The sequence below is a fragment of the Amia ocellicauda genome, chromosome 5 (assembly GCF_036373705.1).
Source record: "Amia ocellicauda isolate fAmiCal2 chromosome 5, fAmiCal2.hap1, whole genome shotgun sequence".
NCBI lineage: Eukaryota > Metazoa > Chordata > Actinopteri > Amiiformes > Amiidae > Amia > Amia ocellicauda.
Genome location: NC_089854.1, coordinates 34,723,911 through 34,749,002, shown reverse-complemented (window position 1 = coordinate 34,749,002; position 25,092 = coordinate 34,723,911). Strand labels below are relative to the sequence as shown.

At 38.3% G+C, this 25,092-nt stretch overlaps 2 protein-coding genes across 2 annotated transcripts in view; one reads left to right on the top strand and one right to left on the bottom strand.

Annotated features, from left to right (window-relative positions):
• recql5 (RecQ helicase-like 5) overlaps positions 1 to 1,439 on the bottom strand; it is a 48,352-nt gene extending 46,913 nt beyond the window's left edge. The window contains exon 1 of the mRNA XM_066704906.1: positions 199 to 1,439. Coding sequence (XP_066561003.1) covers positions 199 to 343 — 145 coding nt within the window. The 5' untranslated portion in view covers positions 344 to 1,439. The remainder of the gene's footprint in view (positions 1 to 198) is intronic.
• A 103-nt stretch (positions 1,440 to 1,542) lies between these two features.
• sap30bp (SAP30 binding protein) overlaps positions 1,543 to 25,092 on the top strand; it is a 48,914-nt gene continuing 25,364 nt past the window's right edge. Inside the window, exons 1-4 of the mRNA XM_066704907.1 lie at positions 1,543 to 1,686; positions 3,726 to 3,841; positions 8,554 to 8,601; positions 21,180 to 21,222. Of these exons, the coding sequence (XP_066561004.1) occupies positions 1,593 to 1,686; positions 3,726 to 3,841; positions 8,554 to 8,601; positions 21,180 to 21,222 (301 nt within the window). The 5' untranslated portion in view covers positions 1,543 to 1,592. The remainder of the gene's footprint in view (positions 1,687 to 3,725; positions 3,842 to 8,553; positions 8,602 to 21,179; positions 21,223 to 25,092) is intronic.

Genomic DNA, 25,092 nt, shown 5'->3' with positions numbered 1-25,092 from the left:
GGTCCAAATACGCAAATAAATAAAGTGTAATATTCTATTTACATTTGTTCGTTGTTATTTGCAAAGAGACACAGTGGAGGAAAAAATAGTTATTATTAACTAATAATAGTGACTAGAACGAACTTGTATTAATGCGTACACGATATATAAAGTTGAAGGTCTGCTGTTTTTCATTCATGCTCTGGGCTAAGGTCTTACCCTGTACCACCGCCCTGGCCGCCTTTTCCTGCAGCGCCGATCGAAACGAGTCGAATCCGAAGACCGTCTTCAGGCAGCGCATGATCTTGCAGTTTGAGTTCATGGCGACAGAAGAGCCGGCTGATTTCGTCTTAACGGACGTCATTTCTACATATATAGGTTTTCTTATACGTCTTCCACTTTGATGTTTTAATGCTCATAAAGCTGTGTTCCCTCTTAATTGAAATGGCTTTTTTTAGGAGAATCCTTACCTCTCGAGTATTGTACATCCATTGCCAGTCAGTAATATCGCATTTCCCCTAAATACAAGATAGCCTAATTATCTTTTTGTTTTGAAGGGGTGAACATTTTCACTAATTGGCCGACGTTGTCTGTGTTAACCTTGCAGTTTCACTGCAAGTGATGGGAACTGTGTTCAGCCTGAAGCAACCGAAGATCTGTTCAGGATACAGCCCAAGACAAACCCGTCACCGCTTCTGGATCTTGTTGAGTTCATTCTGATCCCACACTGGAAACGACCATAATCGCCAGAGTAAAGGGGATGTATATGGTGTGTGTCACAGATAATCAAAAATCTCTGCCACTCAGCGAACTGGCCTCGTCCAACTTTTGTTTTCCAAACTTCTGTCCGGCGCAATCGGATGACCTCACACGACCAAAATTGAATAAAAATGAACCGCTTCAATTTTTAAGTTTACTATAATGTGTAGATTAACAATTATTTGTGAGAATATGTCGGTTCAACTTTCCCCCAGTTGAACCGTCTATCTTATTTGTGTCCTTTTTTCCTACGACAAGCGGCAATTGTGCACATGCGTGCAAGACAACTTTGCGTAGTGCACTGCGGAGATGTGGCGGCGGAGTACCATTGCTTCTTTTTAAACTGCTTATACTATAGTACGTATTTTGTTTAAAAAGGTGACGGTGTACTAATGTATGTGTCCAATCATATAACAATTAGATATTGCTCTACAAATAGCGTATTGGTTCTGTACACCTGAAACTACTTAGTTAGGCTAATTTATCATATTAGGAGCTACATAAATACTGAGAAAAACTTATTAAATCAATAATGTTTTTAAATATTGGGACAATTAAATTACTGTTTGATGCATTACATCTTTACACCTGGTTTTAACGGTAATACGCGAGTTAAGCTTATTTCTTTAGAAACATAGCCGCTAAAGTTTAGTACTTCCCTAAGCCGTGCCAGTCGCTTTTTTATTTGATCTGGTTGCTAGGAGCGGTGCCGGGTCTGGGGCGCAGATTGATGACGTTTCCTTCACGCTGTCGCAGTTTTATGAGATATTCATGATTCAGCCAATGAGGCGCCTTAGTTTTAAGGCGGACCAGAGTCGCAGTGTGATGAAGTAAACGGGCGACCTGGGAGAGAAATGGCGAGCGGAAAGAGAAGTGCGCTTTTGTCTTCGCTGGCGGCCTATGGGGATGATTCTGAACAGGAATCCGACGCAGAGACAGTGGACACCGGTAAGACATACATTGGGGCGAGTTGGTGCTGGGAAAGTTAGGCTTCCGAGTTGGGGGAAGCAGTCTGAGTCATTATAGTCGGTCGTTGTAAAGGCACCTTACTGTGGACTTGACATTTTCTGCCCCTAACACTTCCCAATCAGATTCATCATAAAGACAACTTGTCGTTTTGCTATATCTAATCTTATGATACATACAGAAAACGAGTCTAACCAAACACGGGTATACGTTTGGAAATGAAAGTATGACTATTTCAAAATTAATGTAGTGATCACGTGGACGTTTGTTTATTTTAATTGTATGTAAAATAGCTTTCAAACAAAATTGAGATGGTTTTGGAAACAGGTATTTTAATCTGTAATTATATATTTTTTGTTAATGAAGGTGAATAGAAAATAACGTCCAATCTTTATATCAGACTGTTCTACTTCAGAATGATAGTGCATCCACAAGTGTTTTACTACCCAGCTAACATACAACGCTGTGACAATGGGGAAAACATATTTGATCTGAATAACAAATATAGCAATTGGTGGACAAAGCACATGCATCACTATAGATATAAAAATACAGTGTATTCAATTAGAGATATTAAATTTTGACTAAATTTGAGCAAAGGTTCAAATTTTGTAGTGGGCCTTATAAAGAGGTTAAGAGTTTATTTATTTACTTATTTATTTTGCTGTGACCTTTCTTTGTGTTCCATAATAACCATGCTTGTTTATGTCTGCACCCCAGTGATGGTCATAGTTGATTTTTGCATTTGACTTGGGTGGAAGATAAAGCATATATGGGTTTCTATCGGTGTTCAGTGATAATCATGAGCATATCTGCACCCTGTATGGAGATTTATATTTTTTTCTTGACTGCATAACTACTATCTTTACTTTAGCGTGGATATGTTTCTTGAATGCGTTTGGTGCTGTCAGGTTGCTTTCATAACAAAAAAAAATCAGAAATGCAAACATTTTCCATGACGCGTCTAGTGTGAATGGAGTTTGACACTTTTTATTTGCCCACAACAGCCATGTTTAATATTGTAGCAACTTAATTTGAACATGTCTTCATCCAGTCGTATGTGATTTAAGTAATACTGAACATCTAGAGGAGGACACACCCAAAAATAGCAGAGGTGCCAGCCAAGTGATAAATCTCAAAGAAAGAAAAGCTGCATAGAATTGACTGTAGGTTAAACTGTTTTTAAGAGGAAGTGGGTGGCTACGTTCTGCTTTTAACAAGGTATTGCGATCAGTGGGTTTTGTATACAAATTTGAATAACAATCTCCCTTTTTAATCCATAGATGTATACAAAACCCACTGATCGTAACCCCATTGTTTAAAGTAGTCGCCACCCACTTCCTCTTAAAAAGTTTACCCTACATCCAGTTCTGTAGAATCAAACACATTTGCAAACGGGATACTGATTTTGAGCACAATATTTCCGACATGAAAACAAGATTTCAGGAACGAGGACACAGCAACAGGTGCCTCGGTGTTACCACTCATAAAATTAATAAAATATCCAGGAATTAGTTGCTACAAACAAAACTTAATAATTCGGTATTTTTTAGACAATTTTTGTCATGTTCAAGAACTTCAATAATTTATTTAATGTTGGCTGAGAACAATTGTATATTGTCTTGTCCTTATGCACTATCTGTCATCTTTATTCAACAGTTTCTTTATCTACATTTAACTAATGCTAACATACAATGTTCAACAAATACACAACATTTAGAGAGTAACAACATGATTATACACTTAACTATACATTACAATTAAGAAAATAAAGATAGACAGCTGGAATGTTGTAGAGGTGTAATGGAAAGGTGGTAAGACAATTACAGTAATAATGCCCATGGCCATCTAATGGAGGAAGTGTAGGATGAGAGAGGAAAAAGCTTGCGCAAGTCAGACGCATGAAAAACAAGGAAACAGAGAAACATCATAATTTAGCAAAGTTGGTTCAAATATGCTATATTTATTAAGAGGCTGCTGCTATGATCATTGCTGAGATCTAGTGTGTGTGTGTTTTCCAGAGGGTCATGGCGGGCTGGTGTCTGCAAGTTATGGAGAAGACGATATCAGCCGTGTGGAAGAGGGGGATGAAAGAGGCTCCGGGGACGAGGACAGTGGCGACAGCTCCAGGAATTCGGTCAGTCCTGCTGAGGATTTTCCTTAGTGTATAATGAAGGACATTTTAAAATAAATGTTCTCATGAAAATTAGATTCCTTGAGATCCTTCCTGAACTGTCTAAATTAGATTCTTTGCAATATGCCACTATCCAGCTAGACATTCACTTGTTTGTAACTTTAAAAAAAAAAAAAAAAAAAAAAGTCAATGGGCTGTAAATATAAATGCTAAATCTGCTACAGGACTGGAGTTCAGAATATATGCTATAAGGAGGGGCCCTGTATTTATTTTTTTAACTTCTCAGTTATAATTCAACATCTTTGCCTTAGCATAAAAAGACTGAGTTGATGAAAGGGATCATCAGATTAATAATCCATAAGTGGTTTCATTAGCAGGCCACAAGGCCACTGGGGAGGAATGAAGTGCAGCCTTAGAAAGCTTGTTGCATTAAACACAGGGCCCTTACTGTAAATTAAATCCATCTTTGTTCCCAGCTATGTGATTGCAGGTTTAGGCAGTTATTCCCATAGTGGTAGGCATTGGTGTTATTTAGTATCAGCTAGTGATCAGACCTAATACATCTTTCAGTTAAAAAGGAAGTTTAAACCTGGCTTGTATAATTATCTGACAATTTCCTATCTGAAGCATGTGGGTAGCCCTCAATGTGCGTAGGTTCAAGGGACAGCTATTAAAGTTTCCAAAATAATTGGTTTGTGTCCATATGTGTTGGTAGGAGTGTGTGAGTAAAGCATCTGTGATTTTGCTGTTCAGTTCTATCATATTAGTCAATTTTAACACTTGCAATTCACCAAAACCACGGCTGCTGTCTATACGCCAAAGGAATGCCCTTTTTGGTGTATTAGGATGTGATGTTTCATATCTCATCATAGAAAACAACAAAAATCTAGAAGAGCATAGGAATTGTCTTTACAGCATCAAGTCGGGTCAGTGGTTGCTTTAGTGTCGACATATTACCATGGGAGAAATTAGTTATTGTCAATATCTTAAATATACAATCTGCCAAACTCAGCACTGCTACTGAGCTTTGCAGACTTTTGGCAATGTCTGTACCCCTTTAAGGAAACTCAGTCCAAGTACTTAAATGTTTAGCACAAAAATATTTCAAATTAATATGGTAGTAGGGTTTAAATGTTTATTGGATAGTATCAATAGTATAATACAGAACAGATTACATAATAAGCCTGTTCTTAAAATAAAAATAATAAAGGCCAAATCTGTCCAGGATTGTGGGCAGCACAGTGTGGAGCAGTGGTTAGCGCTGCTGCTTCACAGCTCCTGGGCACCAGGTTTGATTTCAAAGTTTGAAATATTTACTGCACACTGCCTGCAAAATTGCTTGCTTTCACTTTGAGAGAAGTGCTTTTCATTACTGTTATGTTTGAACTTATGTGTCCATTTCATGCTTAACATTTATTTAAAATCCTCTGCAAAAAAAAAACATGATTACAAAATACAGAGATAAGCTCTACATTCTGATATCTGTGGTACCATGTACTGTCTATTTTGCAATATGCCTACTACCATATACATTTCACATGGAAATGAACTAAATTGGAGACATTAGTCTGGATACAAAAATGTTCCCTCTGTTATCCATACTTGAAATAAAGACTAACAAAGACCATTAGAAAAACAAAACAGGTTGCATTGGATGGAAACAATGTGCGAATTGTGCTATATTTGTGAGCGTTCAGTTGTCTGTTGTGTCCACTTTGAATGGAGTACATGCATTTGCTGTGCTGTTGCTGAGAGCCATACAACTTGAAGGTCTATAATGTTCAGTCTGTTTGTTGGTCTTTCTGTCGACTTAATTTTCTATAGAAATAAATATATTGATCTAGATTATATTTATTCAGAATACTTGTTGTATAATCATCTACCTACTAAATGACCTTTTCGTTATATTAAATGTGGTTAAAACAGAATGTAGCTGACTGCTGCTTTCTTCAAGATCCTAGACAGAAAGTTTGAAATAGGCCTGTAGTTCTTGGGGATGTTTGTCTCTAAACTATAGCAGCCTTAAAATAATGCACAACAATACATGTTGAATGGGATAATTGACCGTAGTTACTATTTATTTTTTGTAACGTTGTGTAGTGGTTTTATTTTAGAAATTGTTAATTCTCAATGGTTAATTGAGGGGGGAGGGCTTGCAGAGACAGGAGTGTTTCTCATTTAAGACTATTGAATATTTGTGGGTCCTGTAGTCTAAATGCTTATAACCTGTGGGGGCAAAATGAGAAAAACAAGAATGTGTTTGTAGGTTTAATGCTAAAACAGGTATTTACTGAAATATTACGCAAGCTCCTACTAAGTGCTAAGGTGTGTGATAACTACTCTGGGAGGTGTGACTGAGGGTCCTGATGGGGTCCTCTAATCTCAGCCAGGTTTCAGTTAACGTATGAACATCTGTTTTCAAACCAACAGTAAGGCTGAGTAATAAAACTAAACATTTAAAACTCCAAGCTTAATAGGGGATAACACAATAGATGACTGTGTATTGATAAAATAAGTGGTAAGCTTAACATTTTCAATAATCAAAATTATTGGTTAGTTTGTGTGCTCAGATTGTTTCATCTGAACTGCCTAATTGGATGCCAACAGATTGGAAAATGAACCTGTACACCTCACATGAATCCAGACATCTTAAGGCAGAAGGATTTATATACACTCACCTAAAGGATTATTAGGAACACCTGTTCAATTTCTCATTAATGCAATTATCTAACCAACCAATCACATGGCAGTTGCTTCAATGCATTTAGGGGTGTGGTCCTGGTCAAGACAATCTCCTGAACTCCAAACTGAATGTCTGAATGGGAAAGAAAGGTGATTTAAGCAATTTTGAGCGTGGCGTGGTTGTTGGTGCCAGACGGGCCGGTCTGAGTATTTCACAATCTGCTCAGTTACTGGGATTTTCACGCACAACCATTTCTAGGGTTTACAAAGAATGGTGTGAAAAGGGAAAAACATCCAGTATGCGGCAGTCCTGTGGGCGAAAATGCCTTGTTGATGCTAGAGGTCAGAGGAGAATGGGCCGACTGATTCAAGCTGATAGAAGAGCAACTTTGACTGAAATAACCACTTGTTACAACCGAGGTATGCAGCAAAGCATTTGTGAAGCCACAACACGTACAACCTTGAGGCGGATGGGCTACAACAGCAGAAGACCCCACCGGGTACCACTCATCTCCACTACAAATAGGAAAAAGAGGCTACAATTTGCACAAGCTCACCAAAATTGGACAGTTGAAGACTGGAAAAATGTTGCCTGGTCTGATGAGTCTCGATTTCTGTTGAGACATTCAGATGGTAGAGTCAGAATTTGGCGTAAACAGAATGAGAACATGGATCCATCATGCCTTGTTACCACTGTGCAGGCTGGTGTTGGTGGTGTAATGGTGTGGGGGATGTTTTCTTGGCACACTTTAGGCCCCTTAGTGCCAATTGGGCATCGTTTAAATGCCACGGCCTACCTGAGCATTGTTTCTGACCATGTCCATCCCTTTATGACCACCATGTACCCATCCTCTGATGGCTACTTCCAGCAGGATAATGCACCATGTCACAAAGGTCGAATCATTTCAAATTGGTTTCTTGAACATGACAATGAGTTCACTGTACTAAACTGGCCCCCACAGTCACCAGATCTCAACCCAATAGAGCATCTTTGGGATGTGGTGGAACGGGAGCTTCGTGCCCTGGATGTGCATCCCACAAATCTCCATCAACTGCAAGATGCTATCCTATCAATATGGGCCAACATTTCTAAAGAATGCTTTCAGCACCTTGTTGAATCAATGCCACGTAGAATTAAGGCAGTTCTGAAGGCGAAAGGGGGTCAAACACAGTATTAGTATGGTGTTCCTAATAATCCTTTAGGTGAGTGTATAAAAGCTTTTAGTTTTTTTTTTTTTTTTTTTTTTGGGTAATAATAATGCTCAATCTCAAGACTATACTAAGCTTCCTATACTAGTATTTTTGTATGGTTCTAAGATGTATAGGTTAAAGTAGAACAGCAAAGTGGGTAACTACATACGTTTTGCTGCACACTTTGGTTGTTTACAAATTGTAATGGCTTCTTTCTGGAGGGTACATTTGGAAACCACAGGACTTTTTTTTTTTTTTTTTTTTTGTCAATCTCAAAATGCCAGGATTCATGTGGTGTGTGAATAGGTTTCACAAAAGTTACAAATTAAATGTATCATTCATGATCCTAACCTAAGCCCTCATTTTTTTTATGTTGAGTCATCCAGGTCAGCTTTATTAAAAACAATCTCCAAATGGTTTGGTCAGGGTGGCAGAATTTCAAACAAAATAACACTAAGGTGTTTTGCAGGTAAGGTCTTAGATGTTCAAACAGGGAACGTGCAGTTCAGTCCTAGCTATCAGATTATCTGCACTTTTATGACTGTAATCTAACCATAAGAATCTTTTTGCTTTTCTTCATTTGGTGGGAAATCAAAGATCTGTTAAATGACACATTTTGTCTAATGTTGCCCATCATATCTTTCACAGGATTGAAAAGAACTCCATCTCTTAAGTCGATTTAATTTAGTGTAAAGAATTTACTATATCCATCAATTATGTTGCACGATTTAGGATGCCAAAGCCATATTGTTGTTGTTTTGGTTGGTGGTGCCTCCCCCCCACTGATTCCTTACTGTGTATGCCCACTCAGCTGTTAACCCTTTGCATTCTTGTCTTTATAGGAAGAGGACGATTCTGACCTTGACGGCCATGACGTAGATGATGTTAAGGTATTTTAACCCCTTACTCAAGGAGCTCATTGGGGCAGGGGAGGCTGTTTTAATAGATGCTGAGCAGAGGTTGGACATCATAGTACTGATCTCTGGGTTTTGAATTCATGTCATGTCACTAGATGACTGTGCGTTCTCCATTAATTGGCCAGGCACCACAACTTGCCACACAACAGTGACCCTTTGTCTGTCAATGGATCTATGAGTGCTGTGGGAGAATTACCTTCTCTGGATTTCTTCCCTCTGCTGTTTGCACTTTAGGTTTGAAATTATAATTAAAGGATGTGTGTTGCCTCCTATGTGAAGGTTTTAGGATTGTAGTGGTGAGCGGAGTTCATTTACAGTTGGACCAAAATGGTTGTGGTGTGAATAGAAAAAAAACCCTGCCAGTTCCATATGTAGAAAAAAAAGGAGAGTATATTGGATCAATCGTTTAAACACAGGGCTGCGTTTAGTCAAGTAGATTGTATAAATTAGCTAGATAGATAGGTCTTATACATTTTGTATTTCGCTGTTGTGTCCAGAAAACATTGCCGCAAGGACGGTAATGTTAAGGCATTTTCGTTGCAGCTCACATTGCTAAACTGGCAATTGAATGGGAAAAAAAAAAAAGAAAAAGAAAAACATTGTTCGGTCAATTACAGCTGTAATTGCAAAATGTTCCTTTATAAAACAAATAGGCACAACCTTTGTAGTTAATTTGAAATTGTAACAATAAAAGGTCGTGATAATGTTGGGAAACAATAATACAAGAGTCTGACATGACATGCGTGAGAGTTGACAGGTCTGCTGTTATTAAGTCATTTCAATATGCAATGATTTGCGATCGAGACGTGCATGTTTTGCTGCGTAGCGGAGACTCTGCTGAAGAGAAATGTGCAGTTTGTTCACATCGTGTCTTTGCTGGTGTGCGGTATTGACCAATGGAAAGCATGTCACTGTCTGTCATCATTCCTAGAGATTCTATAGTTTTTACCCAACCACAGACCGTGACACTCTGAATATCTAGCCAATCCAATTAAATCCTTTTAATGACGTGCAGAAACCCACAGAAGGGAGTAGCACTGAAGAGGAAGAGGAGTATGAAGAGCAATAATGTCACCATATAACACCCCTTCTCATGTGTTAGTGTGTTTATACAGATCCCCATTAGCTGCCATGTTATTTCATATGTGATTGATTAATTTGAAAACGATTCTCCCGCCTCTACTAGCAAGTGTTATAATTCAACAAAATGCAGTGTTTTGGTCAAAGACCTTATAACACTTGCAAGTAGAAACTGTGTGGGAGCATGTTTTTTCTATCTAGATCCTTTTCCCTCATACACACCTGTCTAGTCTATACAGGTATGCAATTAGCTTTTGTTATAGTGATTTGATTAATTACCTGAATAATTGCCACGTTTTAACATGTTCACCACACATTTATGCACCCTCATGCATTTTTGGTGGTTTTTGCCTTTGGCTGGTAAAAATACCAAGTGGCTGGTAAGTTTTTTTTTTTTTTTTTTTTTTTTTTTTTTTTTTTCCTTCTACCAGACACAGTGGCTAGTGGCCGAAAGTTAATTTTATTCCAATTCCGATCCTAGGTACTTGTCTTACTTTTCATAAAGAAGAACTGCCCATATTTCCTGAAGAAGTAGGCTAAGTAGGCTTATGTCTAGGATTATTCATTTGTTGTGGGTTCATCCACTTTTTGAACTCTTTTCAATGCACTTTTAATGCACTTTTTTTGTTGTAGGCGTACAGAGTATGTTACATTCTTTCAGCAGTCAGTCATAGGCCTAATATAGGCTATTCAAGAAGAGGGGCTCAAAGATGGCCAAATAAAAATATTTTTACTTTACGAATTTATTTATTTTAAATTATTTTGTGCTTTGTTGGTGTAATATCTGCTGGAATGTTCTTTGAAAAGCAAGACAAAATAGTAAAACACACATTTAGACTATTTAATTTATGCAATGGTGAAAAAAATTGCAAAATAATTGGAAAAAAATGCGAAAAAACCATGTTCAGTATTCGGCCTTTGGCCAAGAATTTTAATTTTGGTGCATCCCTAAAATTGAGGGGCAAAGTGAATTGCGCTTGTTAATGCATTTTGTGCATATTTTGTAATTTGTTCCCAATCATAGAATAACCCGTACTCCTCCACGAGTATTTATTGTAGCATCCCTGTATAAGTCATATTATTAAAATCGCTGATCCAGCAGCCCTGAAATGATATAGCCTAACCCCTGATTATTGTAAATTGTGGATTCTAAATGCATTTGAAGTGTCTCAAGTGTATTTCAGCATAACATTTATCCTTGAATGCAGCCTGAAACTGTCTTCATGTATCTCAAGTGCTGAATCACCTTATGAAATGTGCCGGCACTAATGGAGAAAGTGTGTAATGTGTGTTCTTGGTGGGATATGCAAACTTCTGGAGGTTAGCTGTATGTTCTCTCTTATAGGTAATTCCACTAGATGGCGCAGTTGCAGCATTTATGTTTCAAACGTACAAGTTTTACCAAATTACAATGCTGGTAGAATACAGTGTAAATTTTGCAATACTAATGGTACTTGATGGGTGCTGGATATTCAGATAATCTGGTTATTTTTAAATGAGTTATGGTACAAAATGTACTTAATATTTACTTAATATGAAAATATTCCTATGGATATTAAATAACATTTATATGGGTAGTCACCAGTGAGTTTTACACATCGCAACAAAAAACCTATAAAATCTTGATACTAATCTAACACAAACGGATGTTTAGAGTAGCCTACAATAATTTAACTAGCAATACAATTTTACTCAGAAAACCTATTGACTATTTTAATGATATTTATTTCTTGTCAGATGCCCTTTACATGGACAAATGAGTTGTAACACAAAATACATTAACATTACATATACAAAAGTACTATGTGTAGTTGGCTCAGTGCAGCAGAGAACCAATTACAATCAGACAATTAAAATTATCAGAATAAATAACAGCAGCTTTAAGGTGAGGTGCAGTTACCAGTCTTTAGCCGACACTAGAGGGTATCAGGGTCTGGGTGGTCCTCACTGCGTTGGGTAGGTCATGCCACCACTTAGAGTGGGCATGAGTGGAAAATGTCCAGGCTGAGGCAGGAGTGATGTTGAGGGGATGGAAGAAGTGATTTGAGACTGGAGGTAGCTGGGCTCAGTCTGATCAAGGCATTACGTGGCAAGATCCAGAGTCTTTAAGTGGATGGTAGCTGAGATGGGGAGCCAGTGGAGACACGTAATCAGTGAATTAGTGCAACCAATTCAGGGCCAAGAGGAAAGAGATCTGAATGATCTGGCGCTGATTGCTGGTAGATGCAGGGAGGCCAGCTAGGAGGGAATTATGGTAGTCTAGGCAGGAAGGTACCGTGGCCTGGATGAGTTGTTTTGTAAAGTAGTGTGAGTTCTGGACATTTTGTATATATTGGTCAAGTAGAAGCATACTGTGTGTCAGAGTGGGGGGATGTGCTGGGGGTAGAGGAGAGAAGGTCACTCCCAAATTCATACCTATAGGAATTAGTGTGGTCAAGTTCAGTGCAAAGGAGACCTTGCAATATAAGATGCCCAGCTTTAAAGTGTGGGTGCCACAGGACCCACTAGGCTGGCCTGCAGTTGTGTGATATTGCATTTTCGTGTCATGGATTATTGATCACTAGAACTTGATGGCTGCATAAGCTGTTGGGTATGTCACTGGTTGCTGCATTGTTATAACAATAACATATAATTGCTATGTTGAAGAGCAGCTCCTCAGTAATTCTGATTGGTACCAATCCAGTGTATTGACCTTTCAACACTGCCTGATGAAGGTAGGGATTTAGTAGGTTTATTGAATTCTCTGCCAGAACTTGAGAATTTCTCTCTGATTTCCACAATGTGTCTCTTTAACGCTCTGTTAAATCCTTATACCAAATTACTTTTTAGGAAGTGTTCGAGAAATAACCCAAAGAGACAGATTAAATCAAAACTTTGATCCATCCACTAATAGAAAACTACAGAACTGTACTCAGTTGCGGCTTCATTTTTAGTAAGATGACACTTTCTTCTAACCATAAATGTAACCGCTGTGATGTACAGGTTTGTAGTTTGCTATTAGTGGGTGGGTCAAAGTTTTGATTTAATCCGGCCCAAAGTCTATGTTGATAGAAAATAGTGTCTCTCAGTTATGAGAAGTCATTTTGAGTCTGATAGTTTTTGTTCATTTGGAAAGGCTGTCTTAAGAAAAGAAGTTGTTCTTGTATTATTTTTTAAGAGCCCCTGGCACAAATAAAGGTTTAAATAAAATAGTTTTAAGGATATCTTAGTATTCACCAACAAGATTTTATAGCTTCCTCCCATAGATCCTGCAGTGGTCAGGGAAGGTTAGCTTCAAACTGCCAACAATACCAGGAAGGTGGCAGAGCAAGACTGCTCAGAGCGGTAAAGGGTTTTATTGTTACTGGAGATGCTTTACAAGGCTGAGTATATCTGAGACTTTGTATGTTTTGTGGAAATTAGATCCAACCCTTCAGTATGAACAACCCTAGCTTGAGAATACACTTGTACCAAAAATAACATATCTTTCAGTCAATCTGCAGCTGAGATCTACAAACTGTTTCCTGTCTCAGATTCAAAGATTGGGGTTTGCAAACTGAATATTTCCAACATCTGTTGCATGGGCATTTAAAACCATGTTTATTTATCAGAACCCCTCCCATTTGTTATTGATGGGACCTTGCACTCTAGAAATGTATTTGATTATTGCATTTAGTCATCCATGTTTGAATGTGAACATAATTTAAATCTTAAACATTTTGGCATTTGTTTATATCAAGACATAGGAATTAAAATGATTAATGAACATTATGCATCATCCTTTTTCACAGCCCTGTGTCCTAAAAGGTGAGATTTAGCTAAGTAAGCTAATGTTAACTAATGTCAATCTGCAATGATAATTGCATGATTACTTCCACACAGGCTTAGTGTACATCTAGACCAGTGATTCTGAACCTGTAGTCCATGGTGTGAGACCATCTTAAGGGGTTCATGAGCATTGATTGCAAAGGAATTGCAACACAAAGGAATACATCATAGTACTAACATATATATATATCTACAGTGAGGGAAAACAAGTATTTGATCCCCTGCTGATTTTGTAGGTTTGCCCACTGACAAAGAAATGATCAGTCTATAATTTTAATGGTAGGTGTATTTTAACAGTGAGAGACAGAATAACAACAACAAAATCCAGAAAAACGCATTTCAATTAAGTTATAAATTGATTTGCATGTTAATGAGGGAAATAAGTATTTGACCCCTTCGACTTAGTACTTGGTGGCAAAACCCTTGTTGGCAGTCACAGAGGTCAGACGTTTCTCGTAGTTGGCCACCAGGTTTGCACACATCTCAGGAGGGATTTTGTCCCACTCCTCTTTGCAGATCCTCTCCAAGTCATTAAGGTTTTGAGGCTGACGTTTGGCAACTCGAACCTTCAGCTCCCTCCACAGATTTCCTATGGGATTAAGGTCTGGAGACTGGCTAGGCCACTCCAGGACCTTAATGTGCTTCTTCTTGAGCCACTCCTTTGTTGCCTTGGCTGTGTGTTTTGGGTCATTGTCATGCTGGAATACCCATCCACGACCCATTTTCAATGCCCTGGCTGAGGGAAGGAGGTTCTCACCCAAGATTTGACGGTACATGGCCCTGTCCATCGTCCCTTTGATGTGGTGCAGTTGTCCTGTCCCCTTAGCAGAAAAACACCCCCAAAGCATCATGTTTCCACCTCCATGTTTGACGGTGGGGATAGTATTCTTGGGGTCATAGGCAGCATTCCTCCTCCTCCAAACACGGCGAGTTGAGTTGATGCCAAAGAGCTCGATTTTGGTCTCATCTGACCACAACCAACTGTTGTCACCTTCTCACCAAGCTGCTTGGCGATGGTCTTGTAGCCCATTCCAGCCTTGTGTAGATCTACAATCTTGTCCCTGACATCCTTGGACAGCTCTTTGGTCTTGGCCATGGTGGAGAGTTTGGAATCTGATTGATTGATTGCTTCTGTGGACAGGTGTCTTTTATACAGGTAACGAGCTGAGATTAGGAGCACTCCCTTTAAGAGAGTGCTCCTAATCTGAGCTCGTTACCTGTATAAAAGACACCTGGGAGCCAGAAATCTTGCTGATTGATAGGGGATCAAATACTTATTTCCCTCATTAACATGCAAATCAATGTATAACTTTTTTGAAATGCGTTTTTCTGGATTTTTTTGTTGTTATTCTGTCTCTCACTGTTAAAATACACCTACCATTAAAATTATAGACTGATCATTTATTTGTCAGTGGGCAAACGTACAAAATCAGCAGGGGATCAAATACTTTTTTCCCTCACTGTATGTATACACACATGAAATGACAATTTATAAATGCATATTTTTAAAGTTATAATTAATTAAATATTATAAACAATCAATTTTCAAACAAGTTTTATTAAGAATGTTTACACTCCAAAGTAAATGGAAAGAATGGTGGAATTTTCAAGTAATCTATGTGGATGAAGCATCTGCACCGTCTGTATTTGCAAATAGTAAACTGCAATTTTTAGTTTTTTTGCAAAACCCATGAAAGAAGGCATCAAATTTAAATCATCCACTTCTTGTTAAACTGGCCAAAAATACATGTATGCGGGTTACATCTGTTCTAATCATTCTGAGCAAAACTTTGATACAAAACCTGTAGCCCATACAATATAACAAAGCATGTGCTTTGAAAGGAATATTTTACTTGACTGAAGCAACACTTTGTTTGGATCATGCATAATAATAATTCTCTCCCACAAATTCTTACATTTCTATTTTAACAGTCACAAAATCTACAACTACCATTACAAATACTCTATATTTTATATATATATATTCTACATTTCATTTTAGTCTAGTCAATGTCTATGGTTAAATCCTCAATCTAGATCTACAAGGCAGTGTTACGTAATATAATATCTATAATAGACTATAATTAAAAAGTTACATAGACCTAACATGATCATGTTTTAGTGGATTTGAGCCAGACAGAATTTCGTTCACATGTGACACTAGTGTCACCCTTGTGGCATATCAGGTAGCTGTACATTTTTCTTGCCTGTGATAATGTACTGTGTTTAAAACTCAGAAGAAAAGACATCTCCATTCTGATTTGTATTTAGAGGAAGAAATTAGTGTTACACACACAAGGATGTGTCCTTCACTATAATAAACACACAGCAGTAGCAAGGACAAATTAATGTATTGTTCCACTAGAGGGAGACAAATCCCATCAATGTCATTCTCAATGAACTTCTCAAGATGGTAAATGCATCAAACTTAAGCAGAGCTCTCGCAAGCTCTCCCACTGTTTATTAATGTCCTATACCAATCCAGCATTTCCTTTAACAACTCATGCTGTATTCATTCAAACACTCCCCAGCCCTCCCCCTGATTTAGATTAAGGTTCCTGACTCTCCATCCAAACATCCACAGAGGAAATAATGAAACGGGAAGATTGCTCATCTTAGATTTAATTGCACTGAAATGTGAATTATTAAATTGCCATACTATGTTGTACTAGTTTGTATGCAATGTTGTAATTTATGATTTAAAATGTATGTGGATATTTAAAGTGTACTGGAAATCTAAAACACGAGTTGGAAGCCCAGTCTTGTACTGCCTTCAGTGACAATCCCTCAGTAATGTGCAGCAAAGACTGTATCTTCAGAGTTCAAACCACTGAACTGGATTTAGCACTGCACAGTGCCCCTCTGCAGCAGATTCCTTTGAATCTGTTTCTTGTTAAAACCAGCAGTGGAGAACCTCAAGCAGTCTCAGTGATTTTATTTCTGTGCTACCTTGATGAATATAACTGCAATATATCACTTTTGCTTTTAATTCTCTCCTGTATTTTTCATATTACTGGGAATATGGCTCAACTGCAGAGACTGGTGTAGTGTAAATGTGATCAAATCTTAAATATATGCTCATAAAACTATTGAAGATTGATTTTTAGTGGCTGAACGTATATTTGTAAGTTTGTGCACACAGACTGGTGACAAAGGAAAAAACAGCAAAGTGTCTCAGTAAGGTGTTGGGCCACCACGTGCCACCAGAACAGCTTCAATGCTCTTGGCACAGATTCTACGAGTCACTGGATTCTACTGGAGGGATGAACACCATTCTTCCAAAAGATATTCCCTCATTTGGTGTTTTGATGATGGTGGTGGAGAGCGCTGTCTAACACGTCAGTCCAGAATCTCCCACAGGTGTTCAATTGGGTTGAGAGCTGGTGACTGCGAAGGCCATAGCATATGAGTTCCATCATTTTCATTCTCATCAAACCATTCAGTGATCCCTCATTTATTATTATTAAATAATAATAATAATAATAATATTTCTTGGCAGACGCCCTTATCCATGGTGCAAAACAAAGTGCAAAAATAGTTTTCATGCCCTGTGGATGGGGGCATTGTAATCCTGGAAGAGACCACTCCCATCAGGATAGAAATGTTTCACCATTGGATAAAGGTGATCACTCAGAATAACTTTGTAATGATTTGCAGTGACCCTTCCCTCTGAGGGGACAAGTGGACCCAAACCATGCCAAGAAAATGCCCCCCACAGCATAACAGAGCCTCCGGACCCCTTCACTGTAGGGGTCAAGCAGTCAGGCCTGTACCGATCTCTTGGTGTCACTGCACATGCACTCACCCACTTGTCGAGAGCACTATCCAGTTGAGCGTCTTTGACTGAAGCTCCTGCCATTCGTGTCCCAATAATGACCCCTCTTTCAAAGTCACTTAGATCCTTTCCTCTTGCCATCTTGATCCAAAATCGAGGTCAACTGGGCCTGCTCAGCATTTTTATGCATACCACAGAGCGTGATAGGATGTTAATTTCTTAATTGTATAATGCAGTCTTTGGAGGCATCTGCATGCGTTATGTTCCTCCACTCATTTATTCCTGTTTTTCCTTTAATTTGTCACCCGTCTGTATGTTAGCTGCAATGAATGTTTTATCCAAGTCAGTTCAAACTGTCAAATTTGAATGTTCATAAAAGGCCATTCAGTCCTATCATTGCCTTGTGAGAAATGATTAATGTCAAACATGTACAATATTTAATCAACATTAAAGGACAAGTGGTCGAGGTTAAGAGATTTAATTTCATCTGACCCTACATTTTCTAAAAATGCGTGTGAAATTTTCTGTAGTCTCATGGAAGCAGTGCTTTTAGCTTTCAGTTGGCACCAAAAAACAGGCAGAGTTGATGGGTACAATGACCAAAGAGAAAAGTATATTTATGCATATTTATATTTCAGTAGTTTCACAACACCGATTTGCATGGGGATGGCCGAATGCGATTTTATTTGATTTGGCTTATTCTCCTGGCTATGGGAATGACAGTCCAGAGCCGGTCCGGACCGTCAAACCCCCCCTTTTACAGGGACTGACTCGAGGAACTGCTGCACAGGCGGTTGTTGACGGGGGAGGTGGTGGGATGCAAGAGAATGAAGCGCTGGAGGTGTGCGTTGATGACGGGGTATTTATGCTCTTTGACCGGAAGAGAGTGTGATAACATCGGAGTTGTTCACTCCCGAAATTAATTTGTAAATTCCACATATGCATGTATTTAAATGCCTTTTTTTATTTTTTTTATTATTATTATGGTAAACCAGCAAATTGTAGTATTGGTTTAATTGTTCAAATGTTTTGTTATTAAAGTAAATTATAAAGGTTTTCTCATTGATCCAAGAGTAATTTCAAGGTCGTTATGTATCCAATAATTAACCAGATGTAGTTGTTTATTATCATTTATTTAAGTGCAATGTTCCCTGGGGGCTGCTATTGTTGCATTTTACTCCATTGTAAGTTAAGAAAAGCTTCTAGGTTGAATTTATTATATATCCTATTTTTCTGGTTCCAGAATCTCCAGTTTTTATTTGAAATAAAACCAAAATAACTTAAGTTTCCCAAAGATTATGACATTGCAAAATTAGGAATTTGTGTGCAATGTACTTTTTACATTTGTGCACGTTTTAATTTCCATGCTTTTAGTGTGTGCATAATTTTTTTGTAATCTTTGCACAAAATTGTTTTTTGATTTTGTATTTCTGCGTTCAATAAATAGTGGGTGCCACTGCCAATTAGCCTAAATATATCTTTTAAAAGCATACAAATATTTTTTTCCCCCCAAATTGTTTCATGTCTTGAGCCCTGTAGTTTAATAAATATGCTCAAATAGTGTGATGACATCTCAGTTAATGCTTAGTATTTCTGTGTGAAGAGAAGGGTTGCTAACATTCTAATGTAGCTGGGGTGGGGGCAGGTTGCAAATGTCTCATTTCTACATTATGCTCTTATTGCTTTCATTGGTTAGGTATTCTGCTCAAGGTTTTATAGAACGTTCCTGCAGAACATTTAAGAAACCAATGCTATTCCAGGTATGTGCCCCTCCTTGCACAACCCTGGCAAATATTGTAGTATACCTTCAAACTGCTTCTGTGCTTTAGAAACCGCATGCACCTCTTTACCATGCAAATTAATCCAGCTGATTCTGTAAAGAACACTAAACCCTAAAACACTAAAATCATTGCTTTTGTTACCTCCTCATTGTAATGAGTTGTGTCCCTTCTGGTGCTTTAGTATGAAAACCTTTAATATTGTGGATATTTGGCTTGAATTGCATCTTTACATTTGTTATATTGGTGTTGAATTGCTGGAAAATGCAGCACCAAACACAGTAAAACAATTACTTTAGTATGAAGATATTTATTAATTACTCAAACAGTGTAACAAACTGATGATCTTTTCCAAAGACGTCCCATTTTCGTCTGGCCTTTTGTATTAATAAGAACAAAAAACGTCCTTAAACAGTTCAGTGAATTTTGCCTCATTCTTAAGACAATGATTATAAATGTCAGAAGAATTTTACTGACCTTCTGTTCAAAGTAATCTGTGTTAGGCCTATTATTTATTTCTTATTTCTTAAACCATGGTCTGTATCACTTAAGGAGGCAATTAAATATCCTGCTGCAAAAGGACCATGGTTTGTTTGTCCCCTGTTTCCAGTTGCATTTCACCTTTTTCTTTAATGAGCATATTCGTTTAAAGGTTTTGAGGTTCTTTGTGCAACAAACTTAATCTCAAGAAACCGTTAATGACTTAAATCAGAAAACTAAAGTTGTTTTTTAGAGCACTAACATTTTAAATGATGGTCACTTTTCAAGAAATAAGGCTATTGGGATTACTTAATTATAGGAAGACATCTGCCCCTCTCACCCACTTGGCATTACTTGCCGTCTCCTCCTTCTATACCTCCAAACAATATACTTGGACGTGTCTGCTGGTTGCTAGGTGACATGGATTTGACTGTGTGAATGAGCATACTGTTCTTCTAAGCTTTACCCTGTGGTGCCCAGGATCTTGGCAGAGGTACCTTTTAATGTGAGCATTCTGTGTTTCCAAAATAAAAATAAATTGTTTTAAGATGCCCTCTTTTGGAAGGAAGTTTATAGCGATTACCATGACAAAGGCTGTCCTTTACGAAAGTCAGAAATTGTCTTTCTGGGGGGCTTACCTGAAAGAGTTGCAAAAAGGGACAGGATTGAGGCCCAGCAGTGAATTTGAAGGTAGTGTTTTTTAGTCTCATTCTGGCGATCTGACAGATCTAGGTTGCGCTGGCTTGTTGACTGCTCATATCAAAAGAGGATTCCGATTCGGGACAATTATCTGAGCTATACTTAAATCGGTAGAGTGCGGGGCAAAAACTACATTTGTCTTCCCTCCCTTTATGTGCTGAAGTTTGTTCCTACTGGGCCTTAGCTAGCTCAGCTTTTCAGTCCTAGAGGTATACTCAATAGACGGGCATCTGTGGTACGAAATGCCAAGAAGGAGCCGTTTCACAACCATGCTCTACATTGACCTCTACTGAACAAGTATCTGACCTTCAGGGTTGAGGGGCAGTTCCGGTGTCTGTCTGGTGTTCGTTTTAGTTTTTTACACAAAATGACCTCTCCAAGAGACTGTATAAGCCCATAATGTTTTTTTTTTTTTGTCCTGTTGGTCTTTACTCTGGTATCTCTGGTTAAACAGTTTCTCATTGGAGTACCACCATTCACACACAACAACAAAGCGAGTAGTTTCCCCACATCATTCATTTCTATAGCCTGCTTACCCATTTCCCGTCATATTTTCAGGCTATAGGTAAATTAAAATGCTGAAAAGCTTTATTTGTAGTTGGACCAGTAATATTTTAAATTTAAATTTGCATGTTCTTGCAATTCAGCCCCAGAGATCAGGGGAGTTTTTTGCAAAGCAAAAGTCCAAATTCTGGACTGAGGTACTGTATACATACTGATTGAAAACTAATACTCTGATATGTTCATATTTGTTCACATCATATAAGTAAATTTATGCTGGGGCTGTCTTTTCCTAAATGCACATCATTTTGCTGCATTACAGTGTATTCTATGCAATGTTGTGCTCTGTTTCTGGTCTTACTACTGTTGCTCCATGGATTCCCTGAATTCTGGTCATGACTAATTGCTTTCCATTTTTTTCTTTCTTCCAGGAGATCTCGGAAGGTGAGAAGAGGGATCCAAATGAACTGGTTGGTGAGTCCTCATCAATACAGTCCATAAAGCGTCTTGATTTAAAAAAAAAAAAAAAATACACAAGGATGGAATATATTCTCTTTGCGTGCTGATCTTGTGCCATGGATTTTCAGTACCCCCACCCTCCGATTATCCTGGTTTACGTTGTAAAATGACTGGCTCAATACATGGAGATGTTTTTCTTTTCTTTTTGAGATAGTAACAAAAATTGCTGACTGTTGGCTTCAGTTTAAAGACATTGTTTTGGACATTAAAATATACATTAAAATAGGACAAGGTTCTTACTATCAGTCGGCATCTTTTATTAATTCATGGTATTGTCATGTTCATATCATTTGAAAATCTGGCATCCGATTTAATATGATTTTCAGATCCAAATTACAAACTTATTGTGGGGAACGGGTTGAATAAAGCTTTGATCCAGGTTGTATTAAGAATTTTTGTTAGTTTTGAATTTTAGAAGGGAGCATTACTGTACCTATTGGTGAATTAAGCATTCATGGAGAACACCAAGTGGATATTGTTGCGTGTATTTGCAATTATAATTTTTTTGTAGTCCGATTTTCAAGTTTCCCAACATTTTTCTTTAAATGCATCAATGAATTAAATTGCACCAAATATATAATCATTTGTTTCCCATGTTGTAATTAAGCACAGCGTCTATGTTAATTTCCTATTTATTAGATTAGTTTACCCTGAGTAGCTACAGTGATGCTTGGAGGAGAACAATGGAAATACACATTGCAAAACAGTGAAGAAAAATGCAATGCCCTACTTATTCATGCTACAATTGTGTGGTTTCTTTGCTTTTTCAAAATCTAAAATGTCTGTTTGTGATCTGCTAGGGGAGTGAGTAATGTCTAAATCCTTGGTCAGCATATGATTTTATATTTTTCTATGATTTTGACAGTGAGCCAAAGACTGAGTGTTTGAGCCCGGGGTTAAAGTGAGTTCAATTGTAAGTGAAGCTCTCATCTGCATGCTTGTGGGGGCAGTGGAGCTTACCGTGCCAGGTGGGCTGTAGCATTCCCGTTCATAAGGTGTAATTGGGGAAGACAATCGGGAAGACAATCTTATGACCACCTGCCTAATATTGTGTAGGTCCCCCTTTTGCCGCCAAAACAGCCCTGACCCGTCGAGGCATGGACTCCACTAGACCTCTGAAGGTGTGCTGTGGTATCTGGCACCAAGACGTTAGCAGCAGATCCTTTAAGTCCTGTAAGTGGCGAGGTGGGGCCTCCATGGATCAGACTTGTTTGTCCAGCACATCCCACAGATGCTCGATTGGATTGAGATCTGGGGAATTTGGAGGCCAAGTCAACACCTTGAACCATCAGACCAGGCCACCTTCTTCCATTGCTCCGTGGTCCAGTTCTGATGCTCACGTGCCCATTGTAGGTGCTTTCGGCAGTGGACAGGGGTCAGCATGGGCACCCTGACTGGTCTGCGGCTATGCAGCCCCATACACAACAAACTGCGATGCACTGTGTGTTCTGACACCTTTCTATCAGAACCAGCATTCACTTTTTCAGCAATTTGAGCTACAGTAGCTCGTCTGTTGGATCGGACCACACGGGCCAGCCTTCACTCCCCACGTGCATCAATGAGCCTTGGCCGCCCATGACCCTGTCGCCGGTTCACCGCTTTTCCTTCCTGGGACCACTTTTGATAGGTACTGACCACTGCAGACTGGGAACACCCCACAAGAGCTCCAGTTTTGGAGATGCTCTGACCCTTGTCAAAGTCGCTCAGATCCTTACGCTTGCCCATTTTTCCTGCTTCTATCACATCAACTTTGAGGACAAAATGTCCACTTGCTGCCTAATATATCCCACCCACTGACAGGTGCCATGATAACGAGATTATCAGTGTCATTCACTTCACCTGTCAGTGGTCATAATGTTATGGCTGATCGGTGTATATTATGTTGTATAAACGCATTGATGGAAGCAAATTATTATTGTAATAAAAAAACGGCTTTCAAATTCTGTTGATTTATCAGCAATCTGGATAACCAAAAAAAAAAAAAATTCACCTGACGAGACAAATAAGCATACCAATCCCAGAAACTCTTTGGTCTGTGCATGGTAGTCTATATTTATTTAGCATTTTTACCTTTCTACAAATTAATGCAACAGTAACAGAGATTGTTTCAAGGACTAGTTGGCGATTTGGCCTTTATCTATAAATAAATGGGTTGGGAGCCCCTGCACTAAGGTATAGTTACTGTTGTAAGGATTTCTCTGGAAAGAGAAAACCGCTCAAAATGTTCCAATTTATCTGAAACACAATCGATACAATACTTGCAAGCTCTCCATAGGTTTCTATAAGAGATCCCTTATTACAGCTCTTCTACATCTAGAAACAACCACACATTTTGTTTGCAATGAAGTCTCAGCATACAAAATCAGTTCTCTGCTTAAGTCTGTTCAGAGTTTCTGCAACACGTGGAGCTCTCCACAGAGGTGCTCAAATCACTGTTAGAAAATCCATATTTTATTTATTTTTCCTTTGCAATCTAAGCACCTTATCTTTAGTTATTCATCAGTCATCACTAACCTATCCTTATCTATAAAGCTGTTTTAGTGTTTTCTTTCTTTGGACATTTTTTACAACCCTTTCCTTAGTCCTCATAAATCCATTACTACAATCTTAATACCTCACCAGACTTCTTTGATCTGTGATGACCGTGGTTATCTTAAAGAGCAAAGAGACCTATTAAAAGGATTTCTTCCAAACAATTTGAAAGGCAAATTCCTAATTTTCCTTACAGCTTTCCTTATGTTTGTTGTGCTGCACTGTGATTTCAGTATACAGGGTGTATGCCCAATCTATGACATAAGCCCTACTGGTCCTGCATTGCTTTAGAAATGTAAATGTTATATATATATATATATATATATATATATATATATAATTTCTAAAGCAATGCACTATTCAGTTATACCTCGCTTTGTACAGTACAGAGGTTTTAGAACAATTCATGCTAAATGGGATCATGAATACATTTAATTAATGAGGATGAATACAAATTAAATCCTATAAAAAAAAACAAAAAAAACACGTACTACTAATGCTTGTCCAATGTTAACTGGGAGCTCCCAAATTAAGGGAGACTGCTGTGAGTTTTAAAATACTCTGCATCTCTATATGGGAATATAGTCGCATATAGAGATGTAGAGTTGCAAAACAAAATGCTTGTTGTTGTGGGGGGGGGAAAAATAGAAATCCTTGCCTGCTTTGTCCTTGGGTGCTGTTACTCCTATCTTGGTTATCAGTAACTCGCATTCCTTTCTTGTAGCATATTATATGCAAATTACCTTCTAATGCAATTGGCAATGTAGGGGTAAATTTATTATTCATGAGTATTGATTATAATATTGATGAGATGGGAAGGCTTAGTTTAGAATACCAATGAAATGACTATCATAGTATTCAGATGAGCAATCAGAGACTTTGTAAAATGTCAAACCCCTTGAGAGTATGTCCCAGAGGGGGTATAAAAGCTTTGTACTACCTCAAAACTTTTGGGGAACAGTGTCATGCTGGCCTAAAATCCTTTGAGTTCTGTGTTGCGCTGTTCCTCCCGTGCACGTGATGAATTCTGATTAGAACTCCCGACTCAAACTTTCTTCCACCACATTGTTTATACTTTAATGTAAAAGAAATAAGTATAGTTAGCTGCTATTCCTATATTGGTCATAACTGATTTCTTGTAACTTGTATTCATTAGCATGATTGTATCGTGTTTAAGGCTACACTGTAATTGTACTGAATGTGGAAACCAGATATTCATAAGTACATTTCTCTTGGAACACTCGAATCTTCCCTCCTCTTGCTCCACGCACCTTGGGCCATTTTAGCAGCTTT